Here is a 20,332-nt window from a genome sequence, read left to right on the forward strand (position 1 = left end):
AAAGGAAGCCAGGTACACCGCAGTCGCTAGTTACCTGTAGTCAAGCTACAAGCTATAGTCAATGCAATCCTCACACAAACTATCAAAATGATTTTAGATTTTCGAAACCGTTTGTCCGGTACAGCCAATCGAAATCGGCAGCAGAGCCGCCAAACAGAAAGTTGTGTCGTATCTCAGCAAATCTTTGATGGATTCACGCCAAACTTGCTGGATGTACTCAGAACACTCTTCTGAGGATGTCGAAAGTTTCTTCTGGGTCATCTGACCTGCTTGGCCACCCCATTGCTGCTTGCAACTATATTTGTAATTGAATCTGTAAATGCATTTAAGTCCCTTGAAAATCCCTTGAACATAGTAAAGGTTAACCTTCTTGCTTATTACAAGGTTATTTTATCGACTGTTCGTTCGTTCATTATCTGCCGCTTGTCCGGGGGTCGGGTCGCGGGGGCAGCAACCTAAGCAGGGAGGCCCAGACTTCCTTCTGCCTGGTCACTTCCACCAGCTCTTCCTGGGGGACCCCGAGGCGTTCCCAGGCCAGCTGAGAGACATAGTCCCTCCAGCATGTCCTGGGTCTTCCTCGGGGCCTCTTCCCAGTGGGACGTGCCCAAAACCTTATCAGATGCCCGAGCCACCTCAACTGTCTCCTCTCGACGCGGAGGAGCAGCAGTTCTACTCTGAGCCCCTCCCGGATGACCAAGCTTCTCACCCTATCTCTAAGGGAGAGCCCGGACACCCTGCGGAGAAAGCTCATTTCGGCCGCTTGTATTCGCGATCTCGTTCTTTCGGTCACTACCCACAGTTCGTGACCATAGGTGAGGGTAGGAACATAGATCGACTGGTAAATAGCTCCATTCTTCCCTCACTCGTGAACAAGACCCCGAGATACTTGAACTCCTCCGCTTGGGTCAAGATCTCCTCCCCGACCCTTGCACTCCACCCTTTTCCGGTCGACAACCATCGCCTCAGATTTGGAGGTGCTGATTCGCATCCCAGCCGCTTCGCATTCGGTTGCGAACCGCTCCAGTGAGAGCTGAATGTCGCGGCCCTATGAAGCCAACAGGACCACATCATCTGCAAAAAGCAGCGACCCAATCTGCGCCTAGAAATTCGGTACATATATATTACGAACAGAATCTGTGACAAAGGGCAGCCCTGGCGGAGTCCAACCCTCACCGGGAACAAGTTCGACTTACTACCGGCAATGCGGACCAAACTCTGGCACCGGTCGTACAGGGACCGGACAGCCCCGATCAGGGAATCCGGTACCCCGTACTCTCGGAGCACCCCCCACATGAGCCCCCGAGGGACACGGTCGAACACCTTTTCCAAATCCACAAAACGTGTATACTGGTTGGGAGAACTCCCATGTACCCTCCAGGACTCTGCTGAGGGTATAGAGCTGGTCCACTGTTCCACGGCCAGGACGAAAACCACATTGCTCCTCCTAAATCCGAGGTTCGACAATCCGACGGACCCTCCTCTCCAGGACCCCTAATTAGACTTTCCCAGGGAGGCTGAGGAGTGTGATCCCCTAAAGTTGGAGCACACCCTCTGGTCCCCCTTTTTAAAGAGGGGAACCACCAACCCGGTCTGCCAGTCCAGAGGCACTGTCCCCGATGTCCACGCGATATTGCAGAGTCGTGTCAACCAAGACAGCCCTACAACATCCAGAGCATTAAGGAACTCCGGGCGGACCTCATCCACCCCAGGGGCCCTGCCACCGCGGAGCTTTTCAGACACCTCTGCGACCTCAGCCCCAGAGATAAAAGGGCCCCCCCCGATGTCCCCAGACATCGTCTGCCTCCACGTCGGAAAGCATGTTGGTGGAATTAAGGAGGTCTTCGAAGTATTCCTTCCACCGATCCAGGACGTCCCCCGTCGAGGACAGCAGCGCACCATCCCCACCATATACAGTGTTGACAGTGCACTGCTTCCCCCTCCTGAGTCGCCGGATGGTGGTCCAGAACCTTTTCGAAGTCGTTCGGAAGTCATTCTCCATGGCCTCGCCGAACTCCTCCCAATGCCCGGGTTTTTGCCTCCCAATAAAGTCCGATAGGCCTCCTTCTTCAGCTTGACGGCATCCCTCACCTCCGGAGTCCACCACCGGATTCGAAGGTTAGCGCCGCGACATGCACCGACCACCTTGCTGCCGCAGCTCCGGTCAGCCGCTTCAACAATGGAGGCCCGGAACATGGCCCATTCGGACTCAATGTCCCCGGCCCTACCCGAGACATGACCGAAGCTCTCCCGGAGGTGGGAGTTGAAGCCCCTCCTGACAGGGGGTTCTGCTGGCCGTTCCCAGCAGACCCTGACATTACGTTTGGGTCTGCCAGGCCTGACCGGCGTCCTCCCCCACCATGGTAGCCAACTCACCACCAGGTGGTGATCAGTCTCACCCGAGTGTCCAAGACATTCGGCCCCAAGTCCGACAACACGACTACAAAGTCGATCATCGAACTGAGAATGTGTATACTTTTTATACTAAGTATACTTACGAAATAAACTTGAAGTATACTTCTTTTTTGTAAGGGACGATACGATACTCGCTGTGCAACAGCACATCTGTGCACGTAGTATCCATGCGTCGTTGTTAACGTGTGCTGACATTATGACGTAGGCTAGCACTGAGAACCCTTTGTTGACAAAAGGCACTTTTTGCCACAAAAACGTAATTTCAACTTAGCCCATGCAACGGAACGTAAATAAAAATACAAGCAACTCAATCGCTAGCAAGACGAAACTTTTGACATCAACTTTGTTTATGTAGTCCAAATATTGACAGATCCTTAGGGGTGGGAAAATAAATAATAACTAGAGAGGGTACAATTTCTGGGGAAATTGTAGGGTGTGCTTGCTTGCGTCGGTTGCACAGGGGTCCGTTTTTTTATGACATTTTTACAACTGATTTCTGTATATTTTATATGAAAATGCATACTTATTATTTATAAAGATTACATAGATTTAAAAGCATTTTTCTTTGCTGCTCATTTACAACTGAAAATACGAGTGAAGTGTAGAATGAAATAGATGTCTTCTCATTTCCCCTGCAAGAGGCAGCCTCATCTTTGAATCAAAACGAATAAATTTGGCAGACCGGTGTAAAAATTGACCTAATCTCTATGACTTAAACGTCATTTTAAGTTTTTCCCTTCTCGTGATATTTTCAGGCATGTAGCCTACTCATTGCATTCATTCATTAATAAAGAACCCCCTTTGAAGATTATTCTACGACGTTACCCGGCAGTAGAAGATGGAATCGCAATTCAAACAGTACCATCTGCTAACTGAAAATATGCCCCCCAAAACGTAAATAAGCTTGACATTTATTTAGTGGAAAATCGCTCATTCATAAAAAGCTCACTGGTAGCGATCATTGTCAGTAACAACGCAAAATGCGATATAGCCCTGTGTGGAGAAGCTGCCCCGGTAAATTGTACTACTACGGTACAGTACTAGACTACTGCTGTGTTCGTCTTGGTAGCGATTGCGTTGGTTGAATTGGATTTAACGTTCCGTTGTACAGTTTAGGCTGAAATTAATTATTTTCATGACAGATTGACAAAGTTTAGGCTGTGGCAATGAAGTTCAGGTTAGTAGTTAGATAGACTTTTGATTTAAGTAAGGGGAGTGCCGAACATGTTCTGTCGCCGTTTGACTTCCTTAACAGCTGTGTACTGTAGATGTTTTTGTAGTGTGTCTCGCGTAAGCTACAGCGTTGCAGTGAGCTACACTGGTTTGAAACCACAGGTAATGGTAATTTCACCAACAAATCGTTTACTAATGTCAGAATAAATCCTACAACGAAAATGTATATGTGAGGAATGTTTATTTTAACGATTGAAAACAGATACATCATAGACCACTGTAGTATGTGTTGCCCGGGCAACACAGGCTATAATGTCATGATGCTAATACTTCAGTGAAATAGTAGACTACTGTTTCCGAAAGTATATGTACTTCCTTAATAATATCATCTTATATTGTACATTACACATCACAATTGTGTGTCATATCACAAAGTAAAATGAGTAAATAGTTATCACCCTGGCCTCTTTGCTTGTGGCGTTTCTGCAGCTGCCTTGCAGTAAAGCTATAGTTAGCCTAGCTATCCCCCAAGTTAACAGATGCAAAACGAATGTGCTGCCAAAGGCAGTCACGCGTGTTGTCGTGACGTTAGTGACGTAGTGACGTTAGTAACGTCAGTGACTGTGGCTAGCAAATTAGCCACCGTTAGCTTCACTTTTCGCCACAAAAACTTAACTTGAGCCTAAACCATGCAACGGAACGTAAATCCCAATAGAAGCAACTCAATCGCTACCAAGACGAAACTTTTGACACCTAGGTTGTCTATGAGTTTTAGGGGGGCAAAAAAAAAAATATATATATATATGTGAGAGAACAAAGGTTGTGCCTTTGCCGAAGGCAAAGCACACCCAATAATAATAATATATATGTCAGAGAACAATGGTTGTGCTCGCCGAAGGCGTGAGCACACCCAATAATATATGTGAGAGAACAATGGTTGTGCTCGCCGAAGGCGTGAGCACACCCAATAAAGAACGAGAGATGGAGAAAGAGCAAGGGAGGGAGTAACAGAGAGGATGACTGGAACAGGGTGCCAGGTCCCAGTTCAGCTCAGAAGAAGTCTGGCTTCACTGGAAGCCCTGGTTTCCTTGTGAAAGTGCGACTGCTCCTGGTTGCGTGACAGGAACCTCCATCTCCAGACGGGGGTCGCCTCCTGGGCACCCTCAGGATGTTTGGCCCCGTGAAATGGAAGTGGTGTGGGGGGTGGTTGTTTGAACCGGGAGAAGGGACGATGGGTCAGGGCGACTGGCTTTGAAGTTTGTTTTTCCGGTTGTGGGAAAGTTAGGAAGGACTCCCCCACCCCACCCTCCTCACCCCAAACCTCCCGCACCTTTCTTTAGTCTTACACCTGGCATTTCCATATTTAGCTCATTTTCAAGACAAAGCTTTCTCTCTTTGCTTCATCTGGTTATTTGTGATGCTTGAGGATTGTGTTTCTGTCTTTTCTGCTACAATGTTGATAAGGCATGGTGGGGAGGGGGTATTGGGGGTAGATATGAGATAAAGACAGGGGCCGAAATAGGTAATGAGACTAAATGGAACAGGAGAACTAAACTACAACAGAGACAACTACACGATGGTTTCTCTATGTTCCTCAGCCCTGATGCACACCTAAGTAATCTTTTACATTCTTATCTTCCACTCTCTCTCTGTCTTTGTCTGTGTCTCTGTCTCTCTCTCTCTCTTTGCAGGCCTCTGCCTCCCAGCACGACACAGCCATGCTCATCTCAGAGGGGTCGCCCAGCACCCTAGGGGTCGTCCTCGCCACCGCGGCAATGACAGTCGAGTGGGACGTGGATATGACGGCATGGAGCGAGGCCGAGTTCGAGGAGAGGTGCACGTACACGGTGAAGGACCAGCTGTTGGACAGTGACCCCGAGGGGGACAAGGACAGGACCCAAGCAGAGAGGTCTCTACCGAGGAACCTGGCCTTCAAGCGATGTCCCGAGTCCACAGAAGTACGTATGACACAAACCACGCCCTATCCTGAAGATTGCTGTTCCTGTGACTAAAGTCCAGAGCATGTTTGTATTTGAGACTGTGTGGCTGTGTGTATGTTTATGTGAGAATGTGCATGTGTGTATTTTAATGTGGATCTGTGTGTATATGTGTGCATGCCTTATGTACAAGTGTGTTTGTGCCTTCTGTACTTGTGTGTGTTTGTGCCTTCTATACTGTAGGTGTGTGTGTTCATGCCTTACATACATGCGTCGTTGCACTCCCCAACACCGCGTACGTCTCTCTTCTTGTTTTCATGCCAGGATGGCAGGACATGCAGGAGGGGTGTTTGTGTCCAAATCAGCGTCCGTCATTCCCTCACTCCCCCCCCCCCCCCCCCATCCTTCCTCTGTAGGAGGAAACGGTCGACAAGTTGTTGTCTAAACTCAGCCTTTCCTCTCCTCTCTCTGCTGAGCGCGTCTTGGAGACGGGCCGGACAATGGCCTGGGCCCTCAGAACACAGCCTGAGGTCACATGATTAGTAGCTGCCCAGGATTCTCGGCCCCCATTGTCCACAGCACGCCATTAAAACCGTGAAAACTGAGACACGTGGATGCACCTCAGGGTTTGTGGTCGTAAATAACCCTCCGTTTGTTACAGTAGGAGTGTAGGTCGGAGCAGGGCGGGGGGGATCGACGTGAAAGTACTAGGTGGTTGATGTTTAACGGAGGAGGATGTGGGGGAGGGGGGAGGGCGGACTGAGATAGGGAAGTATCAAAGTATGTTTGGGTTGAGGGCCTTGGGAGACTCTTTGTTCCTGTCAATATAAGAAGACGATTGCCTGAATGGGCCCATGTGGTTTCTTGTTTAAACACATTAGTTACAGTCGAAGACTGGGCCTTTGTGTGTGTGTGTGTGTGTGTGTGTGGGTGTGTGTGGGTGTGTGTGCGTTTGTTAATCTGTGTCTGAGTCTCTGAGTGCCGGCGCTTGTGTGATGTCTGTGATATTTTTTGCTCCTAAAGAAACAATAACAATGCATTTCATCACAGTCTAGCGACTAAAGTCTACGGCACAGGATGATACAAAGTGTTGCAAATACAGTCAAATGCTCGTTGCGCTCGCAAATAATGTTTTCCAGTAGAAAGCACTGGAGCAAATCAAAAGACAGAACTATTTTGACAACCTTTCGAGCAATGGATGTATTTACCCAGTTCTGTTGCAAATTGTAGCATACGGTATATCCCTACAGTAGAGTACCAGGTCTGATATACACTCTACCATTTGGTTGCAGTACATCCCTACTGTACAGTATCGGCCATTTCAAAGGCGAGACAACATAGCATTACAATGACTTGGATTTCCTTTGACAGACCTGAAGGTGCTGTTGATGGCTCAGGGTGTGTCTGACACCGTATCCTCCCGCCTCCCCTGTTTCGGAAGCCTAAGACAGGGGCTAAGTTTCACGCCTGCAGGTGCGAGAACAAGAGTCACGGTAAAACTTTAATAGCGCTCTGTGCTTGAGGGACAACCCGTTGGATTAGTTTATGAAATATTCATTATGAGAGCAAGGCTACCTAGCTAAATCCGTTTTGGAGACATCGAAAGGTTGTCATGTGCCAGAGGTTTTTCCATACTTCTGATGCAACTACACCACTCTCTTATTCAGTTGTATGTGTCAAGATAAGGGTGATTGATCTATTTTCTTGAATTCCACTGACATACAGTATGGTTTCCCTATGACCATGCAGTTGTTTTTTAATTAGTTTGTGGCTTGTTCACGTAAACCAATTTTGATCTTAATCTAACTCCTTGAAACGTACGACTGGTTACTACAGAATCACATCAATCTAATGAGGTTTGCACATGGCTGTCCTCATTTATGCCAGATTCTCTGAATGACTCCATGGTTTTGTGTCTGAGACATCTCTTTCTGTGTGTTGGACAGGTGCTTGGAGTGACCAGCATTGAGCTTATTCCAAAGGGGACACGATTCGGCCCCCTGGTTGGGCAGAGCTACACCAATGAAACGGTCCCCAAGAATGCAAACAGGAAGTACTTTTGGAGGGTAAGTCAATGGGAGCATGTAGCCACATTCTATCTTTAACTGGGTGTCGAGGGAGGGGCGGGTGGACAGTTGTGTTCTGACATCCTGTATGATGTCTGTGAGAGCAAAGGCATTTGTTGGTTAATTTTGGTTGGTGTACTTTCCATGTGTGTTGCCTTTATACCCACATACACACACTCACACAAACACACGGATGTTTGGTTTCATTGTTGCGGCAGCTCCTTTTCTCTGCTTTTCCCGGTGGTGCCATTGTCTCGCTGCCGGTACACACACAAACAAACACACACACATCAACACATGCACACACATACACACACTCCCGTGTGCACTGTCTCTCATACTGACTAAGCAAGGAAGTGGCTTTGAGCCAGCAGGTGACAACTTGATCTTACAAACATAAGTGATGACACGATATTGTAGAGAGTCTTTCATTGGTCATTTGCACAGATCAAACAAGGACACACTGGGCATTGAAATTCTTGTGGTAGGCGCTGATACATATAACATAACTTATAACATTGAAACAAAAATGGCATGGACCCAAGACCAGGGATTTGGTGGGGGCTAAACGCACGTAAACACCGTTTACGCACCTCCCGAAATTCGGAAATAGCGTTTATCCACCTCTAAATTGCAGAAATTGCGTTTATCCACCTCTAAATAGCGTTTATGCGCGTTTACGCACATCTAAGTTCCCTGCGCCTCGTATTCTGCCGTTGGAATAATCCGAAATAAATTTGGTGTAATTTTAAAACACCAAAGACTAAATTTCATATTGTTTAACATATAAACGCTGTAGTCTGAATCATTTCATCTGCGCTGTAGGGTCTGTGACCCTCCATTCAATGCGTTGCTGCTGCGGCGGCGACACCAATCAGGATCCACGAAGTAGGCTATGTACACACACGTTGTGGATTAGTTTACCTGTTCGGAATGGATTAATTAGCCATGGATATCAGGCGATTTTTGAAGAGACCATCGAGTGCTCCCACTCCCACAGTTGCCCGCAAAAGGCCTCAAGTACAGAGTGATCAATTCACGTTTGTAAACGTTGTTTTGGTTTGCACAACATCACATTAAGACAGGGACAAACGGCTAGCCTACTATTATTAACGTTCTTTTAATTACGATGATGCAGATACAAGCCAACCTTACTGGTTCCATCCAAATAGGCCTAATGAAACGTAAAAATGAATAAATAAACAGGGTTGTCAAGCCTCTGTGAAGGGGCTGAAATGCGTGTGTCTCACGGTCCGGTCAATGCGTGGGGGGGGGGGGGGGGGGGGGGGCTTGACGACCCTGTAAATAAATAAATTATAAAATTCATAGTTTACCCACCTCAATCGTTACCACTACACCACTGGCCAAGACCAAACTGTGACTAAAGGGCTTGAGTCATTGTGGCATCGCTCAAGTGCTGGCATGTGTCTAAACAACCTATGGCCCTTTAGTCATGACCTACTCATGATTACGATATCTCCAAGGGAGACAGGAAAGAATTTAAAAGAAAAACTAAATGATCTAAGGAAATACATTTATTATATGACCTATAAAAGGCTCTCATTAAGTTTATTGACATCAATTTAGTCAGTAGACATCAATTGAGCCTCTAGTTTGTTGTTCTAGAAGGTTAATTGTCACCACTCTGATTCATGTACCAACTACAGTAAGGCAATGAGGTGGATGTAGAAAGTTCTATCAGGAATCAGAGTGCTGTCAGCATGCTCAGTTGTGAATTATCACTGGGCAAGCTGCAATGTCCTCTTTCCAGGAGACAACCAAAAAAACCTGCACCGTTTCAGGAAAATCACAAAAAACAAACATTGTGAATAGAAAAGTATGTCTTACGTTAAGAGTAAAAAGGGATGAACAGGGAGTGAGTGTAGTCATTGAAACTTCCTTTCCAATTCTCGCCCTCCAGGTTTTCTCCGAAGGCCGATTGCATCACATCCTGGACGGCTTGGATGAGGACAGGAGCAACTGGATGCGGTATGTCAACCCAGCGTGTCGTCCGGAAGAGCAGAACCTGGCAGCATGCCAGACTGGCATGGCCATCTACTTCTACACCGTACAGCCCGTGTGCCCAGGCCAGGAGCTGCTGGTGTGGTACTGCCCAGAGTTTGCACAACGCCTCAACTGCCTTCCACCCCCAGGACGGCTGGTGACGGAGAGGATGGGTAAGAAGAATGTGTGTGTGTGTGTGAGTGTATATGTTTGTGTGGGACGTTGTAGTTTGGATCCAGTCCGAACGAATCCAATCCCATATTTTTTAGTCAAACCCTCAATGAGTCTCTTCTGTATGGTGTCTGTATTACATGGGAGAACCCAAGCAATCCAATTATGTGATACTCTTTACTGTTTTTTATATATCATAAATTCCACGCCCCTTTGATTTGAACAATGTAACACAGCTTCGCAGGAAGAAGACCCTGGCCTTGCCAGCAGTGCGCACGGGCCAAGCATTCGCCCTTAAAATAGCATCTGAATAAAGCGCCACTGACTTTAAACTACATTTTTCCTGGTCTGTGGCGGATATCTTTTCTGAAACTGCAAAATAGCACCACGTTTGCGCCGGAACACGCCTCCTCTTTTCGCTGAACCGCCCCCGGGAGCGCAAGTCCATTCCCTAAATTACCAACGTGCGTCTGTGGAAGGAAAAGTCCGCTGTGCATCGGGTGCAAAATAGGAATGAGACATGTGTCGGTGTAACTAGTCAATTGCGCTGGGTGCAAGATAGGGCCCTAAGAGTGAAGCAACTCAGCTTGGTTGACGTGATGACAGCTCTCTGGCACAACCCCTATATTTGTGTCTTGAAGAGGAAGAGGGGGAGGATGTGCTCCAGTGACTACTTGAACTTCCTGAAGAGACGACCCGCTGACAGATTAATATCTCTTTGAGTGTCGGCTGTTTGTTTGCCAAGAGCTCACTTCTTAGGATATCAGGATAGGGGGTAGTGGTGGGGTAGGGAGGCACATGAGGCACACACCACAAACAAGGGTGTGTCTGTATGTATATATTTATGTGTGTCTGTGTATATCTGTGCCCCAGTCCTACACGTATGCACAGTGCTTTTGACGGATGTCGCAAACCCCCATTAGCTTGCTGGTTGGTCTGCTTTCTGTAACATCTTGCAGGCCTCTCTTGCAGCCTCAGTCTTATCTTGTCTCTTGATCTGGACCCTATTGTTTTACCCGGAGTGTCAGCTTTCACAGGGCCCAGCCAGTGACTCTTTATGAGACCATCTGCAAATGTGGATGTGCACTGACACAGATATAGTAGACAGACATACATTCTTAGTTGTCCTTTTCATCTCACTGACACAATTACTGGTTATACTGGAGTTCTCCCTTGAGTGTGTGTGTGTGTCTGTATGTGTGGTGAAAGCCACAGGGGTAATGTCAGACTAACAGCAGTGCAGTGTATGTGTGTATCAGTGTGTGATCGTAGACTGATATGAGTGTCTGATGTTTCTGTGGTACTAGATTGCACAGGAATGGCATATACCTATAAATGTGTCACTTGTACTGGTATGACACCGATGACTAAGCGAGAGTAGATACGACCAGGTAATCCTACACAGCAAGTTCAGTTGATACTCAGTTTGTGTATGAAGACCAGAATGTTTCCTTTCCCAGGAGAACTATTGACTTTAGAGTTGAATATACGTGTCTGTCTTGTGATTTGTTCTGCAGGGCAGAGTGGGAGTCAGGAAAATACCTCAGAGAAGAGAGGATACAGTGTGTCGGAAATCCTCAGGAAGGAGCCCACCAAGCATCATCCCACCTCCAGCCCCCTAAGGCCCACCAGCCCCCCATCCCGGCACCCTGTCTTCCCCCTGTGTCCTCAGGTGGTCTACCCCATCCACCCCTGCGTGGACCTCCTCGATCATCCCAGCTACAAACCTGTCAGATACTGTGGCCCTTCAACCCCCAGTAGACCAGCAAGTGGTCCTGTAGCACCCCATATCCACTTCCCTGTCAAGCATAACCTGGGTTCTCTTGCCATGGGCAAACATTACCCAGAGTCCTCTCTGTCTGGTCAATCAAACACAGGTCTACGGCATGCACCCTACCTCATTCCTCCCTACCCGCAAAGCCTCAACAACATCCTACCTCAACCATACTCCTTCTTCAGTGATAGACTTCAATCCCATCTTCCACATCCCTTACTTTCTTTTGAAGGTTATCTGCATTTCCCCCCTCCCCCAGCCAGTGAGCATACACCCCTGGCACTTCCTGTAGCATTGACCAATAGCAACAAAGGCAGCACTTGCACTCTGACAAATAGAGGCAAAGATTTCGAATACTTCACAACTTCAACTAATATCTACCTCAGAAACCCACTTGTTAGGATAGAGGACAGCTACAGGGACCTGAAGCATTCCCCATCCTTCCCTTACGAGGATCTCTCTCCTCCAACTACCTCCGGTGCCTCATCCATGGCCACCTCCCTCAGGGATGTATCGTCCCCTCTCACACCCAGCGGAGGTTCACCTGCGATGGGCTTGGCTGTCTCCTCAGTCCGCCTGCCCTCCAAGTCCACCTCTGCTATTCTGAGGTCCGGCCATCTAGCTGGGGGGGCAGCAGATCTCCGCAAGGTCAAGCGAGGGCGGGTCATCGGATACAAGACCCTCCCCTATCCCCTCAGCAGGCAGAATGGAAAGATCCGGTACGAGTGCAACATCTGTGGCAAGATCTTCGGGCAGCTGTCAAACCTCAAGGTCAGCTCACCATATTCCCGGTGCCTTCCATCAGGGTTTCCGTACGACGACAACTTATGTTGATGGCAGATAGAAAACGCAACTAGGGGTAACCATGTCCCTCTTCATCTCTATTTCCCCTCATCTCTCTCCATCTTTTCCTTCTTGTTACCATCTCCAGGTGCACCTGCGCGTGCATAGTGGCGAGCGCCCCTTCCGATGTCAGACCTGCAGTAAGGACTTCACTCAGCTGGCTCACCTGCAGAAACATTTCCTGGTTCACACTGGAGAGAAGCCACATGAGTGCCAGGTAAAGGGACACTACTGATCCATGCTTTGCATGTCCATTAGCATATCCATTTACTGGACCAGTATCCTTTGTTGTTCCCTAAGAGATCACTTCAGGGTCACTAGAGAAGTTGGTCTACTCTAATACTGCATCAGTGCATTAATGCATTTAGAATTTTTTCGCAAGGAAGTGGGTGTTATGTAGCTTGGGTGCCAGCCAAACTTAGCCCACCCACAAAAAAATTTGGCCGGGAAGTTGGGTCTGGGGTCGCTCGGTTGGGAAAAAACTATGTCCGAACAAGAGCTGTTCCGACCAATCAAATTGTCAGGGCGGGCTTTATACGATGATGGACAGATGATCAACAGTAACGTAACCAACCCGGCCCACACATCGCGTTCCAACAGGTCCCATTGCTCTTTAGGTCGGATAGCCACCAGCTCTACTGTACACCTCACCAATACCAAGAAAAAACACAATGCCTCACCCTGAATCCCTCCATCTTCAGGTGTGCCACAAGCGTTTCAGCAGCACCAGCAATCTCAAGACCCACCAGCGACTCCACTCTGGGGAGAGGCCCTACCTGTGCAAGCTGTGTCCGGCGCGCTTCACCCAGTTTGTCCATCTGAAGCTCCACAAACGCCTCCACAGTGGGGAGCGCCCTTACCACTGCCAGCACTGCTACCGCTCCTACCTCCACCGCTGCAGTCTCCAGGTACATCTCCAGGGCTTCTGTCCAGCCCCGGCCCCCTCCTCAAACCTTCCCCATGGCCTCTTGCAGGAAGAGCTCCACCGCGTCAATGCAGAGATCGACAGGTTCGAGCTAAGCGAGGCCGCGGAGCGCCTGGAGACTATGGCGGTCGAAGCAGAGATGGAGAAGGGGAGCATCGGCACTCTGATTCAGGAAAGGGAGCTGGTGACCTCCAGCCACCAGGGCTGCACTGGCGAGACGCTGTCTTTAGAACATAACGGCTACGAAGTAGCGAGGAAATCGTCGGTCCTCAGGCTGCATCACAGCGGCACTCTACCTCATGATCCGACCAACATCAAACAAGAGAAAGGCTGTAGCTCAGAGGTGTGAAATACTGCTCATGTCATCCATCATCTGTTATCTCTGGGAGTTAGCTGACCTATTTAAAGAACACCTCCTTTAGAGCCCTCTCATCTCTGGACAATGTTAAGGAGTGGGCCTTTGCAACAAGAACCCGAACCCAATAACATAAATGTGTCTATGCATATTAATCATACATATCCCTTACCCTAATTTATTATGCCATTTTGTTGTAATTTAAGGAATCCACAGCAGGTGAACTGTGGACTGGGAGGTCCAATATTTTGAACAGGGTTTACTAAGTTTCCTAATATCTATTTGTATTTAATTCCCATGTGGAGTAACTGAAGAGATGTGATTTTAGTGCATAAAAAATTACACGCCTTACTTTATATTTATCTTTGCGAATGTGTTAATATAATGTTTTTGTGCTGATGTGAGACTGCGTTGTCCTGTGGTCTCCAGGGTTGTGTATCAGACTGCATTTGGCACTGTGGGAGCTTTCACCTTTTTGGGGAATGTCAACACACACACATGGACGCACACACCCACACACAGTATTATTATTAAAACATTCTAGGAAATTCACTTTTGATAAAGACTACTTAGCAATGTGAGTTATTTGTATTAATCGTTATCCTGAGGATGTGCAGGGAAAAAAGTTTGGATGTCATTCATACTCACGTAACTATGTATTCAATAGTGGTGTGGGGCTTCCATGAAATGTGTCACCAACAAATGAATAGAATGACACACAATTATGAGGGTAATACACCCCTTTTCATAAACAGACACACACATACACTCATAGACCAATAGAACAGAGTGCTGCATAACAATGGGCAACACAATTTCAATGTAACGAAGAGGAGGGCTTCTCAATAATAGGGAAGGCTAATCCTCCAATCCTACTCCTTCATCCTCCCTCCTTTCATCCCTCCATCTTTCAGAACAAAGGAAACAACATAAGATTCCAAGCTGTGACCAAAGACAGTAGTTGGGGTGAGAAGTCTTTAGGTCACGGTACCTTCCATGTCATTATCCTCTCTCTTCATACACATGTGGACGCTGTAGTTTATTCCTAAACAGGTTTATTCCTCCTACAGGTTCAAGAAAGAAATACTATTTTTGTCAAAAGGTACCTGCAAAACTATGGGCTATGGTAAAACCAGTTTATTATTACATAGCCAACACAACATTAAAACAACAGAAGTGATATTCAGGAAAGTTTGGATCGTGATGAAGAAATCGATGATGCGAAAGCCAAGGTGACCATCAGGATAGTACAGTACACTTTCAACTGGAACGCTACCGCTTTAAAACCGTACAGTGACGTCAGATATTTTGACAGGAGGCAGGCAGAAGCCAAAAGAAGGTAGCTAACGGATCTGCCAGGGTCAAGGATGGCAATAAAAATGATCCCGGTTGAATTTGACTTACACATCAGCGTATCTTGATAGCCGCTGGGCCGCTCGCCCGTACGATGCCCTCGGCAGCTCGGACCGGGTGTTGGATAGCGTGGTGCCAGGCAATCCTCTTTGGTGCGTCGGCGCTGGTTATCGTTGCCGAAAGAAGCGCGCGTAAGTGGATCTGAATGAATGCTAGGCTAGCTAACGTTATCGTAGTGACATTACATTAACTCATTCCACCCAACACTGAATTGCACAGTATTGCTTTTGTGTCCGATTGTAATGCATCTACTTTCGGGTTTGGCGAGCTAGCTAGACTGGCTTCTGTGACAGATCGTGGTGCGCTTCTATCATCTACTCTAGTACTAACCTTGTGCATCCCTTATGCCATACTTTGATGTATATTGCCTGCAAATGACCCAGACACAGAGCCAAATACGGTTATGTGATATATTGTGGACATACACTGTTACTGTAGATATTAGAAGTAGCTAGGATGTAAATGACACTCTAAACAGTCCTCCAAAACTGTTTGTCATATGGTCTACACAAGCATTGTCTTGAGCATCTGTCATTCAGCGCTCGATGGGGCACCATTCCCTCTGCCGTTGTCCTGGAAACGGACGTGCAGTGAGTTCAGGGGTGCTCGTGAGATTCATGAGTAAGCAGATCAATGACACGGGCAGGACACGAGAGACGAGGTGAATGGGTGCGGGTGAAGCCACTTTTGTCCTCGACACGGATGCCTTTCAACAGGATAAAAATACCCTACCGCAAAGGCTCCACTGATGGAGTCGGTAATAGGGATCACGACAAAGGAAACGAACCAGTATGTCCAATAGCTAGTGTAGGCTACTCTCGTGTGAATGTTCTCCACAAACCATATAAATGTTGTCAATTCTTAAATACAAAATCCAATTAAAATAATAATGTATTTCCTATTTTAGAAATTACTACAACACACCATTGCCTACTTTTTTCAAATGATGCAAAGAATTTTCAGATATGAGGATACTGAAAGTGTGTGTGTTTGTGCATGTGTGTGGGTTACCACAGTGATGTACTGTATAGGCTTCTACCTATGGAACGAGGACATGCAGTGGGCAGGCCTCACCCTCGGACTGCTGTTGCCAGGGACCGCCGCCCAGTTGCTAAGCTTGAAGTGGTACCACGACGACGGTGATGAGAGGACATGCTTCCTGTCAGTCATGCATATACTGCACTTGGGAATCTTCAAAAGGTGACACCCGAATGGATCTCAACCGGCCAGACTTTATGTGTTGTTAAAGGGGTGATTGACTGTTTTTTGGGGGTATTTCACACTGTTCCTTAAGGTCTCCAAATAGGGTATGTAACATTGGTTGGGCTGAAAATGGCCCGGGTGCTGTTCTATGCCCCCTGATACATCCAGTGAAATTTTCCCAGGAAAAAACGCTAGGTTTTCTCCTTTTATGGTAAGCTCATGAATATATAGATAAGCTGCACGATGATTGGTTGGTTTACAACGAGTGAAGCTGCGGAGCAAAGACGCAACACGGCCAACAGCACTCACTGAAACAACGAAGGTGGAGACTTGAAATAAAAATGAACAAATAAATCTATTGTGTCTACACAACACTGTTTTCAACAGATTGACTAGATATAATTTGAAATTATTGCATTAGTTGTTTCCACTTCTGTTGTCGAAGCAAACAGGATCGCCTTAGGTGGGTAACGTTAGCACTACAGCTTAGCAAACAAACTATCGTAATTCAACGCAGCTTCAGTTAGCTCTAGCTATCTTGCTGAAAAATAGATCTGGACAAACATGCATCTTGAATTGTAGATTTACATGACAACACGGGTTATTTATTTGAATGAAACACAGTCAGGAACATGAAATAACGTTAGCCCCATTGCCAATAAACTAGGCTAAATCATCACACATTCTACCTATGCTCTTGCGTTAGCAAACTAAACTAGTTTACATGCCTACAATCTAGGTGTTTTCGCTATATAGCTGTTCTTGAATTCCTTGCAAATCAGCATTAATATATAGGGATATTCCCATAGATAAACATCTAGTGTCTTGTTCTTTGGGAAGATGGTGAAAAGTGTCAGGATTCCCGATACAGCCTGGAACACTGCATTTACGGCGCTCCATTTTCAATATCTTGAAAACGTATTAACGTTCTTATTTGTAATTCCTGTGGAAGTACAGAGCAGGCGCAGCTAGCTAAAAAAGTGTCTGAGATCTATGCGACCTCCGTTTATGTTCCTGGACCAGAAAACCAGAGTGCGGGTAAATGTAAATTTTGGGGCATGACAAAGTTGATGCTGCAACTTGTGACGTCACAAGTTGCACTGTTTCAAAGCTAGCGTTTGCAAGTTGCAGTTTCAAAATAGTAGTGAGAAGTGAAATGTTGATATGAAAGAGGTTTAAATGGACTTTGAGGTTCACTGTATGTCTATTTTACACACCAATTATAATTTTTCAACTATGACAAGGTAAAATCGGTTTTGCAATCAATCACCCCTTTAAAGCTTTATATCTCAGTCTTCTGGTGTTTGTCTCTCTCTTGTGGCAGGTTATGGGACTGTATGTTGTCAGTGTGGTACATGCAGGGCTCGGCTGGGGAACTTGGCGCCGCAGTGATGCAGCAGGCTGATGTTTCTGCCCTCCGCTTGTTGGAGGCGCTCTTGCTCACCCTCCCGCAGACCCTGCTACAGACGTATATCCTGGTGGCCACAGATGTTGGCTTCATGTCTCCAGGTAAGACAGCCGCTAGGTAAGGCTGGGGAGGGTGGGAGAAAGTTTGGACTGTATATGATCATATGGAACTCAATAGAATAGAATGGAAATATGACTAGGGTTGGGTCCATACTCTTTAAAGGGGTTTTCTTACTATGGTCTCTCCCACTCTCTCTCTTTCTCTCCTGCTCTGTCTCTCCCTCTCTTTCTATCCCTCTATCTATCTATCGCTCTCTCTCCGTCTCTCTCTTCTTCCTCCCCTCAGTGGCCATGTGCTGTGGCCTGTGCCTTCTGTCTCTGTCCTGGGCCGTGGTGCTGTACAGCCGGGCGTGCTGTCTGATCCGACCGGGCCACCTGGCCATGCCCCCTGCCGCCCTGCTGTGCCAGCTGCTGTGGAGGGGCGGCATGCTCGGCGCCAGGGTGGCCAGCCTCATGTTCTTTGCCCGGGTCTTCAACTGGTGGGTCCTTGGCGTGGCAGGTGAGAGAGAGCTTCCAATTATGCCAAGTTTGGGAGGATTAAGTAAAAAATCTTTGGAATTTGAGCAACAGTCCTAGTCAAAGGGGTCTAATGAGCAGTGCCGGTCATAGCACATTTGGCGCCCTAGGCAAGGTTTGTCTCGACACACTCGTTTGAAAATTGTATGCACTCGGGAAGCCGCCCCCTTTTTCATGCCGCCCTATGCTGCCTATGTCATTTACATTTACATTTAGTCATTTAGCAGACGCACTTATCCAGAGCGACTTACAGTAAGTACAGGGACATTCCCCCCGAGGCAAGTAGGGTGAAGTGCCTTGCCCAAGGACACAACGTCATTTGGCACGGCCAGGAATCGAAACAGCAACCTTCTGATTACTAGCCCAATTCCCTAACGGCTCAGCCACCTGACTCCACCTATGTCGCCTGTAGGAAGGACCGGCACTGATAATGAGGCAATGGGTTTTTCCAGGCAGCTTCTCTTGGCATAGATAAATAGATGTTCTTTATTGTCCACAAAGGAACATTTGTTTTGCTCAGGTCAGTACCATAAACACAAACAATAAATAAATTAAATAAACACAGCAGTACAAAACAGTGTGTGGCATGTTCATCACAATTAACTCTACAAGGAGACAGCTGTCTTCTCCTTCATGTCCCACAAACTGATGTAACTCAGATCTCTAATCTGTCCTTCAGGCTTCCACTGGCTCACCGCCTCCTTCTGGCTGGTCTCCCAGCAACCAGACATCTGTACAGGCCCTTGGTGCTGGCGTCTGTTCAACAGTGCCCTGGGGTTGGTCCACATCTTCCTCTTTCTCAACGTCAAAGACGGACCCTCGCGGTTCCGCATGGCCGGATTCTATGTGGTGCGTTTGTGGTCCGCTGGAACAAGGCCCACAAGAGCTTGTTTTAGCGTGATTAATGTCTCTGTGTCCATCATTATCCCATTTTTTCCCCCTCTGTGTTTGTTGCTGCATTTTTCTGTGACCTACAATTCACGTACACAGCAGTGTCCCCCAGTTGTCTCCTGACTCTGCAGTCGCTGACTTCATCCACTGTGTCAGTCCCTGTTCTGTGTACGTAATGCTGTGACCTCTGTCCCTCCTAGGTCATGCTGCTGGAGAACGCCACTCTTCTGCTGGCTGCCTCTGACTTCCTCAGTGAGGCATCGTGGGATAGCTTGACCCTCCCCACAGCTGTGCTGTGCAGCTTTTTGTTGGGTAAGTGTGAGTCACAAACCAGAGGTGACGAGTCTCGGCGTAATCCTGGACTCAGATTTGAATTTCAACTCTCACATTAATAAAGTGACCAAAACAGCTTTCTTTCACCTGAGGAATATAGCAAAGGTACGACCATTCATAAACCAAAATGATGCAGAGAAGTTAATTCATGCTTTTATATCCAGCCGGCTGGACTACTGTAACGCACTTTTCACTGGTCTTCCCAAGAAAACCACTGAAAGACTACAGCTCATTCAAAATTCTGCAGCTAGATTATTAACCAAAACTAAAAGGAGAGAACACATTAGTCCTGTCCTAGCTACTTTACACTGGCTCCCTGTTACCTTCAGAATTGACTTTAAGGTCCTTTTCCTCACATACAAAGCTCTACACGGACAAGGACCTAGCTACATTGCTAACTCCTTTATAAACTACACACCAGCTAGAACACTGCGATCATCAAATGCAGGCCTATTAGAGGTCACCAGAAGCAGTCATAAGAAGATTGGTGATTCGGCCTTTGTCAATTACGCCCCAAAACTATGGAACAAATTACCCATAAATATTAGGGAAGCTAACACTCTAGAAATTTTTAAAAGACAGCTTAAAACCTACCTTTTTACCGAAGCATTTAAGTAATTTTATCTCAAAAGGGTTTTCCTACTTTTTAAAGATGTTTTCTCTCTTGAACAGAGATCTTATTGGGATTTTTATTATTGTTAGAATTATTTATCACTTGTATTATTGTTTTTATTGATTTTATGTAAAGCACCTTGAGCTACAATTCTTGTATGAAATGTGCTATATAAATAAAGTCTTACTTACTTACTTACAGTGCATCTGGGATCTGTGATACTACCAGCCAAAAGC

The 20,332-nt window shown here is 46.8% G+C and overlaps 2 protein-coding genes across 2 annotated transcripts; both read left to right on the plus strand.

Annotated features, from left to right (window-relative positions):
• The first annotated feature begins 4,518 nt into the window (after positions 1 to 4,518).
• Positions 4,519 to 13,970, plus strand: LOC136939512 (PR domain zinc finger protein 1-like). Its single transcript, XM_067232136.1, has 8 exons — positions 4,519 to 4,539; positions 4,709 to 4,765; positions 5,277 to 5,543; positions 7,469 to 7,588; positions 9,510 to 9,765; positions 11,281 to 12,308; positions 12,469 to 12,597; positions 13,082 to 13,970. Exons 1-8 carry the CDS (start codon positions 4,519 to 4,521, stop codon positions 13,652 to 13,654), a joined length of 2,451 nt encoding a protein of 816 aa, XP_067088237.1. The 3' UTR covers positions 13,655 to 13,970.
• Positions 13,971 to 15,074: 1,104 nt separating this feature from the next.
• LOC136939513 (XK-related protein 5-like) lies at positions 15,075 to 19,462 on the plus strand (the record flags this gene model as incomplete). Its single annotated transcript, XM_067232137.1, has 6 exons — positions 15,075 to 15,204; positions 16,090 to 16,273; positions 17,601 to 17,785; positions 18,030 to 18,242; positions 18,939 to 19,108; positions 19,351 to 19,462. Coding segments are annotated over exons 1-6 (961 nt in total), but the record flags the coding sequence as incomplete, so codon positions are not given.
• Positions 19,463 to 20,332: the final 870 nt, after the last annotated feature.

Source organism: Osmerus mordax, unplaced genomic scaffold (assembly GCF_038355195.1).
Source record: "Osmerus mordax isolate fOsmMor3 unplaced genomic scaffold, fOsmMor3.pri Scaffold_209, whole genome shotgun sequence".
In the NCBI taxonomy this organism is placed as follows: Eukaryota; Metazoa; Chordata; class Actinopteri; order Osmeriformes; family Osmeridae; genus Osmerus; species Osmerus mordax.